General features: G+C 47.2%; 1 protein-coding gene across 1 annotated transcript; it reads left to right on the top strand.

The window, feature by feature from the left end:
- Positions 1-128: 128 nt before the first annotated feature.
- Positions 129-3,979, top strand: LOC109766571 (methionine aminopeptidase 1B, chloroplastic). Its single transcript, XM_020325355.4, has 10 exons — positions 129-374; positions 836-908; positions 1,072-1,309; positions 1,501-1,662; positions 1,762-1,803; positions 1,910-1,981; positions 2,299-2,378; positions 2,867-2,964; positions 3,506-3,553; positions 3,676-3,979. The coding sequence occupies exons 1-10, from the start codon at positions 311-313 to the stop codon at positions 3,825-3,827; spliced, it is 1,029 nt and encodes a 342-aa protein (XP_020180944.1). The 5' UTR covers positions 129-310; the 3' UTR covers positions 3,828-3,979.
- Positions 3,980-23,940: the final 19,961 nt, after the last annotated feature.

Raw genomic sequence — 23,940 nt, forward strand, 5'->3', positions numbered from 1 at the left:
TTTTTTTGAGACAAAGAAAACCCTAGGGTAAAGATCTTCCAATCACAACTTGCGGACTTACTCCTACAGCTACAAACAGGCCTTATTTTAAAAAAAAACAAGAACTAGTGGCCCAGCCCATCTCCCAGGAGGAAAATAGGAAAAAGAAGAAAACAAAATCCGTTGCGTTCGTAGTATTATCCTTTTGCAGTGTCTGGCCGTCGCGCTCTCGCCGTCTCGCTGCCGGCTGCCGGCTGCCCCTCCCCCTCGCCGCGCGCGATTTCTCCGCCAACTCCCATACCCAAGTTCTAGGGAAAGATACACTGCTCCGATGGCGGTCAGAGTTCCGTCCATGGAGCTGAACCGCTCCCCGCCGCTCCTCTCCGGCGGCAGAGGTATTTACTCTTCTCCCGCATCGTCGCATTTTGTTGGAAAATGGCCAGATTCTAGGTTTCCTGAAGTTTGTCGCCCGCTTCTGGTTTGTGTGCTGTGCTGCTCCATTCCAGTGTTCCCACCGCGGGCCGCCTTTACTGTCCTGCTAATTAGTTAGCCAACGTGCAGCACTGCAGTTTACAAGTAGCATAACTGACCATGTGGAATTCGTATGTGTAGTACAAAACTAGCTTCACTCTCACTGTTCTGCAATTCATTTGATGCTTGAAAGTTGGAACTTTGTCAGTATGTGGTTATGATGCTAGGGGCATACTGTTCAGGAAGAGTTTAGCTCTTTCATTTTTTTCCGATGGAAGGGCCTTCCGCCTCAGTTTCATACAAACTGAATGGTAGATTTTCAATTCCTTATCTATTGCACTATTGTGTACTGACCGTTTGTATGTTTCATCTACTACTTTTGAAGGCAAAACATGCCTTCAGAAGCCTTTCATTGTCCAAGCAAAGAGATCAGGTGGATTGGAGAAAGCAAATACTAGGTACAAAATACATCTTTACAGTTCAGACTCTTATCTGATTGGTTTCCCTAAGAAATTTAATGTGGCCACTGGTTGGTAGCTTAGGACATACAAGTGCCACTGAACTCAACGCTCGTCTTTCATAATTTGTATAATATTCTAACGCTTACAAAAAAACAAGCAGGCCACAAGGACCGCAAGCTTCTGAAAAACTCAAGAAAAGAGAACCCCTGACTCGTGGGACTGTTAGTGCGCCTCTTCCGGTACCAGGACACATACCTCGACCTCCTTACGTTGGATCAAACAAAATGCCCGAGATATCGAGTGAGAGACAAATGCAGGACAAAGAGACCATCGTGCACATGAAAGCTGCATGTGAGCTTGCTGCTCGTGTTCTTGAAAATGCAGGGAAATTAGTCAAAGTAAGCACGCACTTCAGCATTTCCGTAGTCTGTTTCTCTTAAACGTAACTATGTCACTGCATCACCAGTTATAGTGCTGAATTTGCTCACTGTTTGTATGCTCCTTTTGTTTACAACATGCCTTTTTTTTTATGTTGTACTCCACAATTAATTTCAGCTTTAGTGAGAAATCTATTGCATCTTTCTATCAGCCCTCTGTAACAACGGACGAAATTGATAAAGCAGTGCACAAGATGATCATCGATGCTGGAGCCTATCCATCCCCGCTTGGATACGGTGGGTTTCCAAAAAGTGTATGCACATCAGTGAACGAATGCATGTGCCATGGTATTCCCGATTCACGAGAACTAAAGGTTCAGAAAGAAGGCCTTTCTTGACATGCTTTGCACCTACTTCAGAACATTTTCACCGCTGTATTTCTGACATAAATTTTTTTCGTTGGGGTTTTACAGGATGGAGACATAATTAACATCGATGTCACTGTCTACTTGAATGTACGTGTTTATGCTCTTTCCGTTTAATCATCACTTACCATCACTTGGTAATATCAATGTGCACTTCAGTTTGATAATCAGCAAGTTATATCCCTCTCCATTTCAGGGTTTTCATGGAGATACCTCTAAAACATTCTTTTGTGGAGAAGTTGACGAAGCTAGTAAAAGACTTGTGAAGGTGCATTACCTTTTCGCTAGAACACGTGTCATGCATCTTCTTGGAACCATTGTTTTTATTCATGAATCGTTACAGAGTTCTGTGTGGCTAAAGTGATCCACGAGGAGCTAAAATAAAAGCACTACTAGTTTCTAAACTTGAAAATGTATTTTTCCCATGTGTTAATTCAGTCACTGCTTCCACCTTTTCAAATTTTCTATGTGTCAATTTACACTAGATCGACCCAACTCATTACAGTATAACTATGAAATGGCACAATGGTATATTTTGTTCTCCCAAATGTAAACCTCAATAACTACTACTGTGGCTAATATCAGGTTACTGAAGAATGCATGCTTAGGGGCATAGCAGCCTGCAAACATGGTGTGAGCTTTAAGAAAATTGGCAGAAGAATAAGGTATACATATCTCACAGCATATTTAAGTCAAGGACAGTCACATCTATGATTATAATACAATGTAAAGTATTATATGTGTTTTCGACCATATTTCTCACTATAAATAGTGGGTAAGGTACACCCAAACTGTATCCTCTCAGATCTTTGAACCCAAACATTGGAGAAGTCTTCTGTTGCAAATACAAACATAGTGACAATCGTCTTGATAAATGAACATAGTCACCTAAATGGGCTAATTTGTGCTTCTAAAATGTTAAATTTGAACACATTTAACTATCAAACACTACCATTTCCATTAGCTGCATTTCATCCTGTATTCAAAGTTCATGCAGTTACATATGTGTGCAAGCATCATAACTGGAAGATGAATTCCTAAAAGATAAGATCGACTCAATATTTTTCGTAACTGGTTTAACCCAGCCATATCAAATCTTGCTTATTTTGTACATATTTTTATTTTCACTCATTGGTTTTGTTGGCCATTTCAGCGAGCATGCTGAGAAGCATGGATTTGGTGTCGTGGAGCAATTTGTTGGGCATGGAGTTGGCAGAGTTTTTCATTCACAACCGATTATATATCACCAGCGTAAGTGATTGCTAATAAACTATAACCATATATTGTATCAAAAACTGAAGAATTTACATGTGCCAATGTTGCTATGCTTATGGTAGTGTCCCCTACCATAATAGAATGAGAAGTTAGCACCTATTTTCAAATGTTGAGCAAACTCTAGTGAAGACTAGAGGATCACTCCAGACTCTATTCAGCCCAGTGTGCATAAATTTTTTGTCCTGGCTACAGACATTCTATCTGGATTCTTATGCCATGTCCGTCCAGTTTCTTCAATTGGTCATAATCACAATAAAGAAACTGGCAAAAACATGTGCTGGGCCACAGACATGTTAATGGAATTTGATGGCAGTCAGTGCCACCAACCAGCTGAGCATAAAATTCGGATGATTATTGCGATATTGAAGCAGGCATTATGTCGTCGATAGTTTCTGAAGTCAAGTGTTGCTGGTTTCGTTGCGCTGTTTCTGCACTAGATAGCTTGATCCGATCTGCCGCGTTTGTTCGTGCTTGGACAATTATAGCTGACAGACACATTCTTTGTGCACTTGAACAGGCAACAACATGCCGGGGCAGATGGTGGAAGGGCAGACATTCACAATAGGTACGCACGGTTCATTCTGCCAATACTTTCCTGAATCCTGAGTAGTAGTAGTACTTAACTGAAGGCTGAAGCAGCCAGGTTTGAGTATTTGACTTACGCTCGCTGTGCCAAACTCTGGGCAGAGCCGATCCTGACCATGGGAAGCAGCAGCATCGAGTGCGACATGTGGGAGGACGGCTGGACGGCCGTGACGACGGACGGCAGCCTGGCGGCGCAGTTCGAGCACACCATCCTCATCACCAGGACCGGCGCAGAGATCCTCACCAAGTGCTAGCATGCAAGCCAGCGATGAAGGCATACGGATCCTGACGGCGTAGATCACGTGATTTCTTCTTATGTTGTAGTATACCAAAGCATCACTGAAACAGCACCGATATGATTTTTGGCAGCGGCAAAGAGCTGCCAGGCTTCTTCTGGCATTTAGCATCCCCGGTGTTTTGATGAACGGGGCCGAGGATCTGCGTGGCCTTACATCGCGGACTTGCCGTTGGGTGCACTGGTATTTCGTCGGCCTGGGTGGGGGCACGAGCACGAGCACGACCACCGCCAGTCCACCTACACAACTCTTTCTTCAACAATTTTATCTGAAAAAATAGCTGTGCCGACGCGTCGGGCCGTGGACCTTTGCGTGCCCATAGCTGAGCCCCCTGGCGCGGGGAGAACAAAAAGTTGGGTGGGAGCCGTCGCGTTGGAAGCTGGGCGCCACTGGTTCCTGGTAGTGGTTTTCGCGAGCGCGGCGCCGAAACCTTGAGCCGAAGCGAGATCGCTGGGCGACGCCCCGACGGCACCGGCACCGCCGCACGGGTGGTCGCTTCGCCTCGCCGCGCCGCGCGAGGAAATCGCAGCGCCGTCGGCCATCGCCGCGCCATAGCTTAACGTTGACGTACGTACGTGGAATCGTTCGTGCGCCTTCGACGTGTCGTTCATCCCCGATGGAAGATGGAAAAACCTGTCGGATAGCCACGCAGATATATTCTTCTCGAAAAGAAAAAACACGCACGCACGCACATGTATTCGAGCGAATCTGCATGGCGTGCCCCGCTGACCCGCCGTCGCGTGCTCGTCGGCCTGGGTGGGGAGCACGACAGGACACGGACCACCACAACGCGACGCACCTTGTTTCCACCGTAGAGGCGTGGGGGCAAGCAAAGCGACGAGCAGGTTCGGCGCCGCCGCATGCAGCTGCTCGATCCAATCCACCGGGCCTACGTGCTTTTGCCACCAAGCTGGCTGCGGCTCGTGGTCCGGCTGTTAATTTATTCCGCCGGGCGCCGCCTGATCCAAAGCCGCCGGCGCCTGCCATCCGTGGGCCCGCGGCGACGCGTGCCCGTCCCTATATGGCCGGACGGCTCGATCGGGTTCAGAGCCAGAAAAGAGGCAGCGTTCTTCGCCCAAGCACTTGAGTTGATGCCTTGACTGACCCGAGGTGAGCGAGAGCCGCTGTTTCCATTTCGCCACTGCTTTTCCGCTCAAAAAAGCCACCGTGCTTTTCCGTTTGTAAACTGACCGCGAAATGTACGTAGGCTGTTTTCGTGGAATATTCGGCGCCCACAGGATAAAACCCCCTCCAAACTGGTCGGTTTCCAAAAGAAAGACAACCGCTAAACAAATACTACTCCTCCAGTACAAGTAGCTTTATGTATGCAGCTTGACTTGGTTAGCATCGACCGAACCAACGTGACAGCAAGCAAGGCTCCTCCGGAAAAGAAGAAGAAAAGCAAAGCTAACCACTAGCTTGCCACTTGATTCCTGGGCAAAGCCGATCGAAGCTGCAATTCCGTCAACAGCTGCTGCTGCCGTTTTCTCATCGAACCAACTCAAGTAGTAGGAGTAGTAAAGCTGATACGATATGCTCGCTTGCTTGCTTGCAAGAGCCTCCATACACAGGTCCAGCCGCAGCAAGACAGTCGTCGTCGGAGCAGGCTTTGCAAAATCCAACCGTGAGCTGCTCCCCGGTGCTGTGCTAAACAAAGATGTACCGGTCGGGCAATGGCGCCGGCAGCACCGCACGAGCACGACCGCGAGTTTATACACAAGCACACGGGGACGCACGCGTCGATCATGTGTAACTCGGTGGAGTGGGAGGTCAGCTTTGCCGCGTTCCGAAGGAAGCTGGAGTAGCTAGCTACTAGAGCGACAGACGGGAAGGCGCGGGTGGATGTGCGTGCGTGGCTGGCTGTTGCGGCTGCGGCTGCGGCTGCGTTGCGGCGTGGGAGAGCACGAGCGCGCTACCGCTGACCCTGTGCCCACTGCACTGCCTGCCTGGCGAGTGGTAACGCGACGCGATTGCTCTCCGCTCCGCTCCGTCCGCGCGGCGTGTGTACGTACGTGCGGACTCGTTCGTCCCTACCGGCCCCGTTGGACGGACCCTCCTCCACGCGGCACCGCGCGTCGTCGCGGCCAAAGTCCTCCCGCCCCCTCCTCAAAGGATCTCCCGCCTCCCGCGTCTCAGTACGTATGGATGTCGGTCGCCGGAGAGGAGAGGAGCATCCGTGCTACGCGTTGCGAGCCAGACGCTGGCGCCTGGCGGAACGTGGAACGGAACCGAGATCATGCTGCGCCGCGCCTTGATGGCAGCACCAGTTAACGTCGTCAGGGCACCCAAATTCTGCCGTGCGTGCGGGTTCGACGTGTCCTTCTTGGGCAGCGCCTCGGCCCGGACGGGTGGAAGAAAGAGAGAAACCATGCGGTGCGCGGCGGGTTAGTTAACCGCGCGGACCGCACTGCGATGGGTAGCTGGCCATCGAATCTAGCGAATCCGTCGTGTAGGTAGTAGACGGCGGCGCGCGTTGTTGACTTGCCGTTGCGTGCACAATTTCGTCGACGGCGGCGGCGGCTGGCTGGCTGGGTGGGGTGCACGACCACGGGACGCGCCTTGTTTCCACCGTAGGAGCGCGCGTGGGCCAGGCAGGTAGGTTCGGCGCCGTCTCAGCTGGAGGAGCGCTCGCGGCACGGCGCCACTCGATCGGTTCTACGCACCTGCCTCCCATCCCATGCCTGCCTGCCATGCACCTGCCATGCCATGCCATCCAGCCCGCCGGTGCCCGCCAGCTGTGTACCCGTGCTGACGCGTGCTGACTCCTCATTGGCTGACCGACTCCCTCGGGTTCAGGGCCGAAAAGGACGGCGTTATTCCTGAACGAAGTAGTAGCCCGTGCTCGAGCCGGTGCCTTGACGGTGAAGAGAAGACTGACTCGAATCGAGGGGCGACCAGTGTCTCCATCGTCTCTTTTATGCAGAAAAGGAAAGCCGTTCTCCCCGCCGGTGTGGGATATTGGCAATTTGACTGCGAGGTAAACGTTATTTTCCCAGAATATTCGGGGCTATTCGCTGGTAAGAACCACCTGCTTTCCCAAAGAAGGGCAAAACCCTGAACTATAACTACCTTTTTCTGCACCTTGACCTGGTTAGTTTCGAAGCTTAACAAGAAACAAAGCTCCTCTCTGAAAGGGAAATCAAACTGACAAGTAAGGCTAACCAACCACTGGCATGCCGCTTGATTCTATGGGCACAGCCAATCATGACAACTAACGACGTCAATTTTTTGTTGAGGCGCCCCTAAAAATAAAATAAAAATAAAAAGATGTTGAAACGATCTTATGTACTAGTACTCCCTTCGTTTTTATTTACTTTGCATGTTAGATTTTACTAGAGTCAAACTTCATAAAGTTTGACCAAGTTTATAAAAAAATATAAACATTTACAATAGCAAATTTATATGATATGGAAGTGTATTCAATAATGAATCTAATGGTATTGATTTGTTAATGTATATGTTAATATTTTTTCCGTAAACTTTGTCAAAGTTTACAAAGTTTAATTTTGACCAAAACTTATATGTGGAGTAAATAAAAACGAAGGGTGTGTTGGATTATAGATGGGCTTTGGCCATGTAAGACAATAATATCTGGTTAATTTCTAAGGCCCATTTAGGTGCATGGCAACTGGTGGGAAGTTCACTACCATAATGCTACAGTAAGAAAGATGACTGACACCACTTATAGGTTGCTCTACCACATGTCATTGGGAGCTTGGGAGCTCCACATACACCATCAATTGTCTAAACATAGAGCAACTGGGATTGCTTGCAAACCTCATGTACGACCCCACGAGTTTTCACCTATGGCCAGCCGCAAACCCCAAGGGGCAACTGTATCATCATTACCTCCGACAACGTCAAAGGCCTCCATGGTCATTTTCCTTCCGCGCATCTCAGGGCCAAGCGCCGCTCGGATGCATCTTTTGACTGCCGCATAACGTACTTCGACCATGTCTCTCACTACCACCGCCGTCGACCCACACTTGGACACACTAACCCTGGAAGGACCGTCATGTACGACATCCCCATAGAACACTAACAAAATTTTCATAATACCTAACGAACATCCATATTCACATTTCAAATAATTAGTAACTGAATATTTTAGTATTAGTCGATTAAAACTTTAAATATAATAATAAGGGCAAAAATATTTTAATATTCAAATTTATGTTTGAAATACTAAGTGTTTTTTAATATCATTAGGTTCGACTCTAAACATAATAATACGATCATAACATTTTAATAAGATATTATTAAAACTCTTAATATATTTTTATTTTAATATCATTTCATTATAACGAGCTAATACATTTTAATATCCATATTTTCTTTAGAAAATAATCAATTCTTTTTAGTATCATTTGGTTGGACCTTAAACATAATAGTACGATGATAACATTATTCGCAACAGTATATCAATATAAAAAAGCAAGAGAAGTAACATCATTCACAACTGTACATCAATATATAAAATATTCACAAAATTACACATTGGCATTTATACCACAACTTCAATATGGATGTCGTTCCCAATAAAATTAAGCCTCACAATAGTTCAAAAAAATGTCCATCAGCATGAACATATCACCAGTAATATATCAACAGAGCCAACCTATTATCACATGCACATAAATATTAGACACAGAACAAAATAGCACTTGCATGTATGTGGTCATCACCTCAAAAGGGAAATCGAAGATCAAGACATAATTTCTTCAATCACGTCATCTCCTCCTTTTTGCTGATGATATTTTTACCTAATTACATACATCATTAAGGATATTAGCATCTAATCTTAATATATGAAACTTAGATTATTGCAAGGTAACCAACTAGACCTATGGTTTTCTAACTATACAACTTATTAATAAACGTGCCACATGAAATAACATCACATTTAATCATGCAATGACCAATTACAGTACAAACTTTTCCTTAATTACCGTATTAAGAACTTCTTGCATGTCAAACTAAATTTATGCATTTGAAAGTCCTAACGCTGATCTACAATACCGTCAAATATTTGTTGTCCAAATTCCGGCTCTAACCCAACCTAAACTTTCAATAGAAGTACTAATTATGACTTAATGACAAAAGTAGCAACATTGTGCATGTCAAGAAAATTACTAGTAATGGACACGGACCACCACGACCACGCGACGCGACGCGCTTTGTTTCCACCGTAGAGGCGTGGGGGCAAGCAAAGCGACGAGCAGGTTCGGCGCCGCCGCATGCAGCTGCTCGATCCAATCCACCGGGCCTACCTGGCTGCGGCTCGTGGTCCGGCGGTTAATTTATTCCGCCGGGCGCCGCCTGATCCAAAGCCGCCGGCGCCTGCCCATTGTGGGCCCGCGGCGACGCGTGCCCGTGGCTATATGGCCGGACGGCTGGCTCTGGTTCAGAACCGGAAAAAAGCCACCGTGCACTTGAGTTGATGCCTTGACTGACGCGCGGTGGAGGCTGACCCGAACCGAGGCGAGAGCCTCTCGCCGTTTCCATTTCGCCACTGCTTTTCCGCTCAAAAAAAGCCGCCGTGCTTTTGCGGGGTGCTGTGCAAGCAAGCAATATCGGCAAACTGAATGCGAAATGCCCGCTGTTTTCGTGGAATATTCGGCACCAGCAGGATAAAACCCCCTCCAAACTGATTGGTTTCCAAAAGAAAGACAACCAGTAAACCACTAAACAATACTACAGTACAAGTACAAGTATGCACCTTGACTTGGGTTAGCATCGATCGAACTTCTAACGTGACAGCAAGCAAGGCTCCTCCGGAGAGAAGAAGAAAAGCAGAGCTAACTACTAGCTTGCCACTTGATTCCTGGGCAAAGCCGGTCGAAGCTGCAACTCCGTCAACAACTACTGCTGCCGTCTTCTCGTCGAATCAACTCAAGTAGGAGTAGTAAAGCTGATACCATATGCTCGCTTGCTTGCTTGCTTGCAAGAGAATCCATCCAGCCGCAGTAAAACAGTCATCGACGGAGCAGCCTTCAATGCAGATAAAAGAGTGAGCGGTGAACTACTCCACCGGTTCCGGTGCCGTGATGAACAAAGATATAGCGGCAGCGGCACCACCGCACGACCATTACGGCGGAGAATGGAGCCCACTGAGGCACACGCGTCGAGCATGTGTTACTCGGCCAGGGTTGTGGGAGGGGTGGGGTTTACCGCGTTCCGAAGGTAGTTGCAGCCTAGCAGGGCGACAGACGCGCGTGAAACGAGCGTGGACGTGCGAGCGTGGTAGGCTGCTGCGACTGCCGTTGAGAGCGCGAGCGCTGACCCTCTGCCCGACTGCCCCCCACTGGACTGCACTGCCTGCCTGGCGACGCGACGCGACTGCTATCCGTTCCGTCCGCGCGCGGTGTGTACGTACGCGCGGACTCGTTCCTCCCTACCGGCCCCGGCTGGACGGACCTTCCTCCACGCGACACCGCGCCTCGTCGTCGCCTCGCCTCCCAGTCGTTGTTGCGGTTGTCCACGCCGACACGCGTCACCCCTGCCGATCTCCAGCGTCTCGGTACGTGTGGTTGTCGGTCGCCTGGGAGGAGCAGGAGCTACGTGAGCGCCAGGAGACCACGCCGTGGCGACACCTAAATCCTGGCATTCGTGGAATTGCCCGTGCGGCTTCGACGTGTCGTTCTTGGCCTGTTGGGATGGAAGAGGAGGAAACCATGCGCTGCACAAAGGGTTAAGGCTAGTCATGGTGGGGTAACTTAGGTAGTAACTTAACACATCCCAAGATAATTTTGTTTATATGGCAACTATTTAATGAGGAAAAAGGTGTTTGTGGTAACATAATATGTTACTGTAACATAGCGCTCCCTGAGGCAAAATGAGTCTATGAGCTAATAAATAAAGCCATCTATGACACTAATAGTATATTACTTTGCACTATGAAGATAGTAGCTTAGACTAGTGACATATCCATGACACTAGTATAAGGGGGTGTTTGGTTCAGGGAATTTTTAGTCCCAGAGACTAGAAAAAGTCCCTAAAAAGTCCCTAGAAACCAAACGGGAGGGACTTTTTCTGCAGGGACTAGAAAAAGACTACTAGAGAGTCTTTTTTATTAGTCCCTGAGACTACAAAAAGTCCTAGGACTTCTGAACTAAACACCCCTTAAGTTACTCCCCACTATGACCAGCCTAACCGCGCGGACTGCACTGGATGGCTAGCTGGCCATCGAATCTAGCGAATCCGACGGCGCGCATCGTTAACTTGCCGTTGCGTGCACAATTTCGTCGTCGTCGTCGGCGGCGGCGGCTGGCTGGCTGGGTGGGGCGCACGACCACGGGACTCGCCTTGTTTCCACCGTAGAAGCGCGCGTGGGCCAGGCAGGCAGGTAGGTTCGGCGCCGTCTCAGCTGGAGGAGCGCTCGCGGCACGGCGCCCCTCGATTGGTTCTACGCACCTGCCATGCCATGCCCGCCAGCAGGCAGCGCGCGCGGGGCTCGTGATCCGCTGGTTACTGTATTTTATCCTGCCGTGCGCCGTCGGATCCAAACCCAAAGCCGCCGACGTCTAGCAGCTGTGGGCCTGTGCTGACGCGTGTTGATTCCTCATTGGCCGGCCGGCCGGCTCGCTCGGGTTCAGGGACGAAAAGGGCAGCGTTATTCCTGAACGCAGTACTCCGTGCTGGAGCCGGTGCCTTGCCGGTGAAGAGAGAGAAGACCGAGTGTCTCCGGTCGAGGGGAGACCAGTGCTTCCGTCGTCTCATTCGCTCCAGCTTTCCGCTTTTCCGCAGACTGTTGTTCCGCCCGGGGTGCAACATTGGCAACTTGACTGCGAGGTAAACGTTGTTTTCACAGGATATTCGACGTTATTCGACAGATATAGGGAAAACTAATCCCTGGTTTCGAAAAGAAGAGCAGCCCCCTGAGCTATAACTACTACCTTTTCACGCTAAGAGCATGGTTAATAGTATAGCCAGTTGCTGGCTATAAACCAGTGCCACGTCATCTACGGCCTATTTTATAGTCAACATGTACAATATTGATCAAAAGAGTGTACTATTTTTTTATTATGTGACCTACCTTCTATTCTCACAAAGTGCCTAGGAGCACGTGCTAGAGCTGGCTCTTCACGAAGAGCCCGCTTACCTTCTCTCTCCTCTTCTCTTTCCTCCAACTAAACAGAAATATACTAGTCTATTCCTTATAGCCCGCTGACTCAGCTATATTGTACTTGCTCTAAGATCGAAACTGAAGATCGAGAGCAAGCTAAGATCCTCTCGGAAAGGGAAATGAAACTGACAAGTAAGGCTAACCAACCACTATCATGCCGTATTTAAAAAAAAACACTATCATGCCGCTAGGTTTAATGGGCAAAACCAACCAGTGGTTGGATGGTTCGAGGGACGGTGGTATCCCCAGCCCACCAGGGTTCAAGTCCTGGTGCTCGCATTTATTCCTAAATTTATTTCAGAATTTCCGGCGATGCGCGGAGGTGCTCATAGGGGTAGGGTGTGCGTGTCTGCGTTCATAAGGGTGAGTGTATGCGCGTGTATATAAGCGCTTGCGTCTGTACTATGTTGAAAAAAGCTAATCAATTTTTTTCGAAAGTACGCCTAGACATACCATAGCTTTATACAAGGCAGAATTGAAATTACAAGAAACTATCACTCACTGTGAACAACGAGCGTAGCGCGCACACACACCACTCCCGAGCAAATACAAAGTCGGACAACCCCACAAAGCAAGCTACAATACAAAAGAGTTATCCTCAGCTAACACACAACACCGCGTTTCGACCGACGCCGGACGCCTCCGAGACCACCAACTACCGTACAAATTCGTTTGTCGACGCACCATCCATGCCTCGTGTGTAAGAGGAAGTGGCAAGTGAATGGCAGGACTCTATCCTACTCAGCGACGCCTCCAAGGAGGCGATGACATCCACGGGTGCCATCGCCACTTGCCTAATGAAAGCCGAGCAAGATTTTCATCCACGTGTCGCACATCACCACGCCTCCTAGAAATGGGCAACACCATCCAATTAGCCTCACACCGACGGTACCGCAGCTCTTTGCTGATGTAGCCGCACAACCAAGGACCGACGACTAGCTGCACGGCAAAGAGAAACCTGGCCAGAATACCAACTCGCAGCCTGGACAAGGAACCACTGCCACCCCGCACCTCCATCAAGGTCCAGGGCCGTTTGCAACAGCCAATGCCCACTCCAAAGGCCGGCACTACTAGGGAAAACCTTATAGGTGGAGGCTTTGTTGGAAATATGCCCTAGAGGCAATAATAAATGGTTATTATTATATTTCTTTGTTCATGGTAATTGTCCATTATTCATGCTATAATTGTATTGTCCGGAAATCGTAATACATGTGTGAATACATAGACAACACCATGTCCCTAGTGAGCCTCTAGTTGACTAGCTCGTTGATCAATAGATGGTTACGGTTTCCTGACCATGGACATTGGATGTCGTTGATAACGGGATCACATCATTAGGAGAATGATGTGATGGACAAGACCCAATCCTAAGCATAGCATAAAAGATCGTGTAGTTTCGTTTGCTAGAGCTTTTCCAATGTCAAGTATCTTTTCCTTAGACCATGAGATCGTGCAACTCCCAGATACCGTAGGAGTGCTTTGGGTGTGCCAAATGTCACAACGTAACTGGGTGACTATAAAGGTGCATTATGGGTATCTCCGAAAGTGTCTGTTGGGTTGGCACGGATCGAGACTGGGATTTGTCACTCCGTGTGACGGAGAGGTATCTCTGGGCCCACTCGGTAATGCATCATCATAATGAGCTCAATGTGACTAAAGCGTTAGTCATGGGATCATGCATTGCGGTACGAGTAAAGAGACTTGCCGGTAACGAGATTGAACAAGGTATTGGGATACCGACGATCGAATCTCGGGCAAGTAACATACCGATTGACAAAGGGAATTGCATACGGATTGATTGAATCCTCGACACCGTGGTTCATCCGATGATATCATCGTGGAACATGTGGGAGCCAACATGGGTATCCAGATCCCGCTGTTGGTTATTGACCGGAGAGGCGTCTCGGTCATGTCTGCATGTCTCCCGAACCCGTAGGGTCTACACACTTAAGGTCCGGTGACGCTAGGGTTGTAGAGATATATGTATGCGGAAACCCGAAAGTTGTTCGGAGTCCCGGATGAGATCCCGGACATCACGAGAGGTTCCGGAATGGTCCGGAGGTAAAGATTTATATATGGGAAGTCTTATTTTGGTCGCCGGAAAAGTTTCGCGCTTTATCGGTATTGTACCGGGAGTGCCGAAAGGGGTCCGGGGGTCCACCAAGGGGGTCCACCAGCCCCGGAGGGCCACATGGGCTGTAAGGGGTGCGCCTTGGCCTATATGGGCCAAGGGCACCAGCCCCAAGAGGCCCATGCGCAAGAGATAAGAGAAAAGGGAGAGTCCTAAAGGGGGAAGGCACCTCTGAGGTGCCTTGGGGGGGAAGGACTCCCCCCTGGCCGCACCCTTCCTTGGAGGAAGGGGCAAGGCTGCGCCCCCCCTCTCCCTTGGCCCTATATATAGTGGGGGGAAGGGAGGGCAGCAACATCTAAGCCTTGGGCGCCTCCCTCCTCCCCTGCAACACCTCTCTCTCTCGCAGAAGCTTGCGAAGCCCTGCCGGAGAGCCGCTACATCCACCACCACGCCGTCGTGCTGTTGGATCTCCATCAACCTCTCCTTCCCCCTTGCTGGATCAAGAAGGAGGAGACGTCGCTGCACCGTACGTGTGTTGAACGCGGAGGTGCCGTCCGTTCGGCACTCGGTCATCGGTGATTTGGATCACGGCGAGTACGACTCCGTCATCCACGTTCATTGGAACGCTTCCGCTCGCGATCTACAAGGGTATGTAGATCCACTCCTTTCCCTTCGTTGCTAGTAGACTCCATAGATGCATCTTGGTGAGCGTAGGAAAATTTTAAATTATGCTACGATTCCCAACAGTGGCATCATGAGCCAGGTCTATGCGTAGTTACTATGCACGAGTAGAACACAAAGCAGTTGTGGGCGTTGAGTTTGCCAATTCTTCTTGCCGCTACTAGTCGTTTCTTGTTTCGGCGGCATTGTAGGATGAAGCGGCCCGGACCGACCTTACACGTACGCTTACGTGAGACAGGTTCCACCGACTGACATGCACTAGATGCATAAGGTGGCTAGCGGGTGTCTGTCTCTCCTACTTTAGTCGGAACAGATTCGATGAAAAGGGTCCTTATGAAGGGTAAATAGAAATTGGCAAATCACGTTGTGGTCATACGTAGGTAAGAAACGTTCTTGCTAGAAACCTACAAACCACGTAAAAAACTTGCAACAACAATTAGAGGACGTCTAACTTGTTTTTGCAGCAAGTGCTATGTGATGTGATATGGCCAGAAGATGTGATGAATGATATATGTGATGTATGAGATTGATCATATTCTTGTAATAGGAATCACGACTTGCATGTCGATGAGTATGACAACCGGCAGGAGCCATAGGAGTTGTCTTTATTATTTTGTATGACCTGCGCGTCATTGAATAACGCCATGTAAATTACTTTACTTTGTTGCTAAACGAGTTAGCCATAGAAGTAGAAGTAATCGTTGGCGTGACGACTTCATGAAGACACAATGATGGAGATCATGATGATGGAGATCATGGTGTCATGCCGGTGACGAAGATGATCATGGTGCCCCGAAGATGGAGATCAAAGGAGCATGATGATATTGGCCATATCATGTCACTATTTGATTGCATGTGATGTTTATCATGTTTTTGCATCTTATTTGCTTAGAACGACGGTAGTAAGTAAGATGATCCCTTATAATAATTTCAAGAAAGTGTTCACCCTAACTGTGCATCGTTGCGAAGGTTCGTTGTTTCGAAGCACCACGTGATGATCGGGTGTGATAGATTCTAACGTTCGAATACAACGGGTGTTGACGAGCCTAGCATGTACAGACATGGCCTCGGAACACACGCAATACACTTAGGTTGACTTGACGAGCCTAGCATGTACAGACATGGCCTCGGAACACGGAGGACCGAAAGGTCGAGCATGAGTCGTATAGAAGATACGATCAACATGGAGACGTTCACCGATCTTGACTAGTCCGTCTCACGTGATGATCGGACACGGCCTAGTTAAACTCGGATCATGTTTCACTTAGATGACCAGAGGGATGTCTATCTGAGTGGGAGTTCATAATCAGAGGAACTTCATTATCATGAACATAGTCAAATAGGTATTTGCAAATTATGTCATAGCTTGCGCTTTAGTTCTACTGATTAAGATATGTTCCTAGAGAAAATTTAGTTGAAAGTTGGTAGTAGCAATTATGCGGACTGGGTCCATAAACTGAGGATTGTCCTCATTGCTGCACAGAAGGCTTATGTCCTTAATGCACCGCTCGGTGTGCTGAACCTCAGCGTCGTCTGTAGATGTTACGAAACATCTGACATACACGTTTTGATGACTACGTGATAGTTCAGTGCGGTTTAGAATTGTGGCACCAAAGACGTTCTTGAAACGTCGCAGAACATGTGAGATGTTCCGAAGACTGAAATTGGGATTTCAGACTAGTGCCCACGTCAAGAGGTATGAGACCTTTGACAAGTTTCTTAAGCCTGCAAACTAAGGGAGAAAAGCTCAATCGTTGAGCATGTGCTCAGATTGTCTGAGTGCCACAATCGCCTGAATCGAGTGGGAGTTAATCTCCCAGATGAGATAGTGATAGTTCCCCATAGTCATTGCCACCAAGCTAGTAGAGCTTCGTGATGAACTATAACATATCAAGGATAGTTATGATGATCCTTGAGCTATTCGCGATGTTTGACACCGCGAGAGTAGAAATCAAGAAGGAGCATCAATTGTTGATGGTTAGTAAAACCACTAGTTTAAGAAGGGCAAGGGCAAAAGGGATACTTCATGAAACAGCAAGTCGTTTGCTGCTCTAGTGTAGAATCCCAAGGTTGAACCCAAACCCGAGACTAAGTGCTTCTATGAGAGGAACGATCACTGAAGCAGTAATACCCTAGATATTTGGTAGATGAGAAGGCAGGCAAGGTCGACAGAAGTGTATTGGATATACGTTATATGAATGTGTACTTTACTAGTACTCCTAGTAGCACCAGGGTATTAGATACTGGTTCGGTTGCTAAGTGTTAGTAACTCGAAATAAAAGCTGCGGAATAAATGGAGACTAGCTAAAGGTGAGATGACGATATGTATTGGAAGTGTTTCCAAGGTTGATGTGATCAAGCATCGCATGCTCCCTCTACTATCGAGATTTGGTGTTTGCGTTGAACATGATTGGATTATGTTTACCGCAAAACGGTTATTCATTTAAGAAGAATAATGGTTACTCTGTTTATTTGAATAATACCTTCAATGGTCTTGCACCTAAAATGAATCTCGATCGTAGTGATACACATGTTCATGCCAAAAAGATATAAGATAGTAATGATAGTACCACATACTTGTGGCACTGCCACTTGAGTCATATTGGTATAGAACGCATGAAGAAGCTCCATGTAGATGGATCTTTGGACTCACTCGTTTTTGAAATGAATGAGACATGCGAACCATGTCTATTGGTATATATGCATGAAGAAACTCCATGCAGATGGATCGTTTGGACTCACTTGATTTTGAATCACTTGAGACATGCAAATCATGGGCAAGATGACTGAAAGGCCTCGTTTTCAGTAAGATGGAACAAGAGAGCAACTTATTGGAAGTAATACATTTTGATGTATGCAGTCCAATGAGTGCTGAGGCATGCAGTGGACATCGTTATGTTCTTACTTCACAGATGATTTGAGTAGATGCTGAGTGTATTTACTTGATGAAACACTAGTCTGAATTATTGAAAGGTTCAAGTAATTTCAGAGTGAAGTTGAAGATCGTCGTAACAAGAGGATAAAATGTCTGTGATATGATCATAGAGATGAGTATCTGAGATACGAGTTTGGCACACAATTGAGACATTGTGGAAAGTGTTTCACAATTAATACCGCCTGGAACACCATAGTGTGATGGTGTGTCCGAACATAATAACTGCACCCTATTGGATATGGTGCATACCATAATGTTTCTTATCAAATTACCACTATCATTTATGGGTTAGGCATTAGAGACAACCGCATTCACTTTAAAAGTGGCACCACGCAATTCCGTTGAGACGACACCGTTTATAGAAACCTAAGTTGTCGTTTCGTAAAAGTTTGGGGCTGCGATGCTTATGTGAAAAAGTTTCAGGCTGATAAGCTCGAACCCAAAGCGGATAAATGCATCTTCATAGAATACCCAAAAACAGTTGGGTATACCTCCTATCTGGAAGCAAAAGTAATTGCTTCTAGAAACGAGTCCTTTCTCGAGGAAAAGTTTCTCTCGAAAGAATTGAGTGGGAGGATGGTGGAGACTTGATAAGGTTATTGAACCGTCGCTTCAACTAATGTGTAGCAGGGCACAGGAAGTTGTTCCTGTGGCACCTACACCAATTGAAGTGGAAGCTTATGATAGTGATCATGAAACTTCGGATCAAGTCACTACCAAACCTCGTAGGACGACGAGGATGCGCACTACTTCAGAGTAATGCGTGATCCTGTCTTGGAAGTCATGTTGCTAGACAACAATGAACCTACGAGCTATGGAGAAGCGATGGTGGGCCCATATTCCGACGAATGGCTCGAGGCCATGAAATCCGAGATAGAATCCATGTATCAGAACAAAGCATGGACTTTGGTGAGCTTGCCCGATGATCGGCAAGCCATTGAGATAAATGGATCTTTAAGAAGAAGACGGACATGGACGGTAATGTTACCGTCTATGAAGCTCGACTTGTGGCAAAGAGTATTTTCACAAGTTCAAGGAGTTGACTACGATGAGTTTTTCTCATCCGTAGCGATGCTTAGGTCTGTCGGAATCATGTTAGCATTAGCTACATTTATGAAATCTGGCAGATGGATGTCAAAACAGGTTTCCTTACCAGTTTTCGTAAGGAAAGGTTGTATGTGATACAATCAGAAAGGTTTTGTCGATCCTAAGGATGCTAAAAGGTATGCTAGCTCCAGCGATCCTTCCATGGATTAGAGCAAGCATCTCGGAGTCAGAATATACGCTTTGATGGAGTGATCAAAGTTTTTGGGTTTATACAAAGTTTGTTAGAAACTTGTATTTACAATAAAGTGAGTGGGAGCGCTACAACATTTCTGATAAGTATATGTGAATGACATATTGTTGATTCGAAATGATGTAAAATTTCTGGAAAGCATAAAGGGTTGTTTGAAAGGAGTTTTTCAAAGGAAGACCTGGATAAAGCTACTTACATATTGGGCATCAAGATCCATAGAGATAGATCAAGACGCCGGATGATACTTTCAAAAGACAGCACACCTTGACATGATTTTGAAAGAGTTCAAAATAGATCAGCAAAGAAGGAGTTCTTGGCTGTGTTACAAGGTGTGAGTATTGAGTAAGACTCAAGACCTGACCACAGCGGAAGATAGAGAAAGGACGAAGGTCGTCCCCTATGCTTTAGACATAGGCTCTATAGTATGCTATGCTGTGTACCGCACATGTAGTGTGCCTTGAGTTGGTCAAGAGGGTACAATGGTGATCCGGGAAAGGATCTCATGACAGCGGTCGAACTTATCCTTAGTACCTAGTGGATTAAGGAATTTTTCTCGATTATGGAGGTGGAAAGGAGTTCGTCGTAAAGGGTTACGTCGATGCGAACTTTGACACTAATCCGGATGACTCTGAGTAGTAAACTGGATTCGTATAGTAGAGCAATTATTTGAAATGGCTCCAATTAGCGCGTGGTAGCATCCACAAGATGACATAGATATTCGTAAAGCACACGGTTCTGAAAGGTTCAGACCCGTTGACTAATAACCTCTCTCACAAGCATAACATGACCAAACCAGAACACATTGAGTGATAATCACATAGTGATGTGAACTAGATTGTTGACTCTAGTAAACTCTTTAGATGTTGGTCACATGGTGATGTGACCAGTGAGTGTTAATCACATGGTGATGTGAACTAGATTATTGACTCTAGTGCAAGTGGGAGACTGTTGGAAATATGCCCTAGAGGCAATAATAAATGGTTATTATTATATTTCTTTGTTCATGGTAATTGTCCATTATTCATGCTATAATTGTATTGTCCGGAAATCGTAATACATGTGTGAATACATAGACAACACCATGTCCCTAGTGAGCCTCTAGTTGACTAGCTCGTTGATCAATAGATGGTTACGGTTTCCTGACCATGGACATTGGATGTCGTTGATAACGGGATCACATCATTAGGAGAATGATGTGATGGACAAGACCCAATCCTAAGCATAGCATAAAAGATCGTGTAGTTTCGTTTGCTAGAGCTTTTCCAATGTCAAGTATCTTTTCCTTAGACCATGAGATCGTGCAACTCCCAGATACCGTAGGAGTGCTTTGGGTGTGCCAAATGTCACAACGTAACTGGGTGACTATAAAGGTGCATTATGGGTATCTCCGAAAGTGTCTGTTGGGTTGGCACGGATCGAGACTGGGATTTGTCACTCCGTGTGACGGAGAGGTATCTCTGGGCCCACTCGGTAATGCATCATCATAATGAGCTCAATGTGACTAAAGCGTTAGTCATGGGATCATGCATTGCGGTACGAGTAAAGAGACTTGCCGGTAACGAGATTGAACAAGGTATTGGGATACCGACGATCGAATCTCGGGCAAGTAACATACCGATTGACAAAGGGAATTGCATACGGATTGATTGAATCCTCGACACCGTGGTTCATCCGATGATATCATCGTGGAACATGTGGGAGCCAACATGGGTATCCAGATCCCGCTGTTGGTTATTGACCGGAGAGGCGTCTCGGTCATGTCTGCATGTCTCCCGAACCCGTAGGGTCTACACACTTAAGGTCCGGTGACGCTAGGGTTGTAGAGATATATGTATGCGGAAACCCGAAAGTTGTTCGGAGTCCCGGATGAGATCCCGGACATCACGAGAGGTTCCGGAATGGTCCGGAGGTAAAGATTTATATATGGGAAGTCTTATTTTGGTCGCCGGAAAAGTTTCGCGCTTTATCGGTATTGTACCGGGAGTGCCGAAAGGGGTCCGGGGGTCCACCAAGGGGGTCCACCAGCCCCGGAGGGCCACATGGGCTGTAAGGGGTGCGCCTTGGCCTATATGGGCCAAGGGCACCAGCCCCAAGAGGCCCATGCGCAAGAGATAAGAGAAAAGGGAGAGTCCTAAAGGGGGAAGGCACCTCCGAGGTGCCTTGGGGGGGAAGGACTCCCCCCTGGCCGCACCCTTCCTTGGAGGAAGGGGCAAGGCTGCGCCCCCCCTCTCCCTTGGCCCTATATATAGTGGGGGGAAGGGAGGGCAGCAACATCTAAGCCTTGGGCGCCTCCCTCCTCCCCTGCAACACCTCTCTCTCTCGCAGAAGCTTGCGAAGCCCTGCCGGAGAGCCGCTACATCCACCACCACGCCGTCGTGCTGTTGGATCTCCATCAACCTCTCCTTCCCCCTTGCTGGATCAAGAAGGAGGAGACGTCGCTGCACCGTACGTGTGTTGAACGCGGAGGTGCCGTCCGTTCGGCACTCGGTCATCGGTGATTTGGATCACGGCGAGTACGACTCCGTCATCCACGTTCATTGGAACGCTTCCGCTCGCGATCTACAAGGGTATGTAGATCCACTCCTTTCCCTTCGTTGCTAGTAGACTCCATAGATGCATCTTGGTGAGCGTAGGAAAATTTTAAATTATGCTACGATTCCCAACAGGCTTATCAGAAGCGTGGCCCTGCATAGCGCGCTACTGCTACATTACAGTAGCGTGTTTGTGTTGACCGCCTACGGATACACATTTAGCAGTAGCGCGTGTGTGCCGAAAGGCGCTGCTGCTAAGTGGTTGCCACCGTACCCACCGGGTTAGGTGTAGTAGCAACGCTTTTCCCAGGACACGCGCTACTGCTAAGTAGATAGCAGCAGCGCAGGTGCCTACCCTCACTACTGTTACTGGTACCTCATCCTCTTCGTCTCCACCTGTCTCTCCCCCTCCTCACTCACTCACTCACTCTCCCTCTATCATTGTACGTCGCCGTGCTACTCTCGTTGTCGCCGCATGATGACCCACAAGTATAGGGGATCAATTGTAGCTCTTTTCGATAAGTAAGAGTGTCGAACCCAACGAGGAGCAGAAGGAAATGGCAAGTAGTTTTCAGTAAGGTAATGTCTGCAAGTGCTGAAATTGTAAGTAGCGGAGTAGTTTTATAGTAAGATAATTTGTAATGAGCAAGTAACGATAGTAGTAACAAAAGTGCAGCAAGGTAGCCCAATCCTTTTGAGGCAAAGGACAGGCCAAAACGGTCTCTTATGATAAGCAAAGCGTTCTTGAGGGTACACGGGAATTTCATCTAGTCACTTTCATCATGTTGGTTCGATTTGTGTTCGCTACTTTGATAATTTGATATGTGGCTGGACCGGTGCTTAGGTGCTGTTCTTACTTGAACAAACCTCCTACTTATGATCAACCCTCCCGCAAGCATCCGCAACTACAAGAAAAGTATTAAGAATAAATTCTAACCATAGCATTAAACTTTTGGATCCAATCGGTCCCTTACGAAATAGCGCATAAACTGGGGTTTTAGCTTCTGTCACTCTCGCAACCCATCATCTAATTGCTACTCCACAATGCATTCCCTTAGGCCCAAATATGGTGAAGTGTCATGTAGTCGACGTTCACATGACACCACTAAGGGAATCACAACATACATACTATCAAAATATCGAACACATATCAAATTCACATGATTACTTGCAACATGATTTCTCTCGTGACCTCAAGAACAAAAATAACTACTCACAAATAATAATCATGCCCATGATCAGAGGAGTCTTAAATAGCATAATGGATCTGAACATATAATCTTCCACCAAATAAACCATATAGTAATCAAGCATAAGACGTAATCAACACTACTAGTCACCCACAAGCACCAATCTATAGTTCCGGTAAAAAGATTGAACACAAGAGATGAACTAGGGTTTGAGATGAGATGGTGCTGTTGAAGATGTTGATGGAGATTGCCCTCCCCAAGATGGGAGAGTTGTTGGTGATCATGATGACGATGATTTGCCCCTCCGGGAGGGAAGTTCCCCCAGCGGAATCGCTCCGCCAGAGGGCAAAAGTGCTCCTGCCCAAGTTCCGCCTCGAGATGGCGGCGCTCCCGTCCCGAAAGTCCTCTCCTTATTTTTTCTAGGTCAAAATGACCTATTTACCAGAAGATGGGCACCGGAGGTGGGCCTGGGTGAGCACAACCCACCAGGGCGCGCCTGGGCTCCCTGGCGCGCCCAGGTGGGTTGTGCCCATCTGGGGGGGCCCCTCCGGTAGTTATTTGCTCCAATAATTCTCAAATATTCCAAAAAAAATCCTCGTGAAGTTTCAACTTGTTTGGAGTGTGCAGAATAGGTAGCTTGACGTAGCTTTTCCAGGTCCAGATTTCCAGCTGCCGGATACTACCTCTTGAGCATGCGTTGGTTTTCCCTTGAAGAGGAAAGGGTGATGCAACAAAGTAGCGTAAGTATTTCCCTCCGTTTTTGAGAACCAAGGTATCAATCCAGTAGGAGACAACGCACCAGTCACCTAGTACCTGCACAAACAATCAAGAACCTTGCAACCAACGCGATAAAGGGGTTGTCAATCCCTTCACTGCCACTCGCAAAAGTGAGATCTAATAAAGATAGTAAAGTAAATATTTTTGGTATTTTTGTTGTATAGATTGGAAATTAAAGATTGCAAAATAGTAAACGAGATGCGATGTAAATAAAAGAGATGCAATATAATAAGAAAGAGACCCGGGGGCCATAGGTTTCACTAGTGGATTCTCTCAAGATAGTATGTATTGCGGTGGGTGAACAAATTACTGCCGAGTAATTGATAGAAAAGCGCATAGCTATGAGAATATCTAGGCATGCTCATGAATATAGGCATCACGTCCGTGTCAAGTACACCGAAACGATTTTGCATCTACTACTATTACTCCACACATCGACCGCTATCCAGCATGCATCTAGAGTA

This window comes from Aegilops tauschii, chromosome 2 (assembly GCF_002575655.3).
Source record: "Aegilops tauschii subsp. strangulata cultivar AL8/78 chromosome 2, Aet v6.0, whole genome shotgun sequence".
Classification (NCBI taxonomy): domain Eukaryota; kingdom Viridiplantae; phylum Streptophyta; class Magnoliopsida; order Poales; family Poaceae; genus Aegilops; species Aegilops tauschii.

Bases quoted from the DNA above. Each gene is read 5' to 3' on its own strand.
- LOC109766571 (XM_020325355.4), top strand. From the start codon at position 311: ATGGCGGTCAGAGTTCCGTCCATGGAGCTGAACCGCTCCCCGCCGCTC. The intron at 1,663-1,761 runs GTTCAGAAAGAA...GGGGTTTTACAG, and splicing joins CCGATTCACGAGAACTAAAG to GATGGAGACATAATTAACAT. The intron at 2,379-2,866 runs GTATACATATCT...TGGCCATTTCAG, and splicing joins AAAATTGGCAGAAGAATAAG to CGAGCATGCTGAGAAGCATG.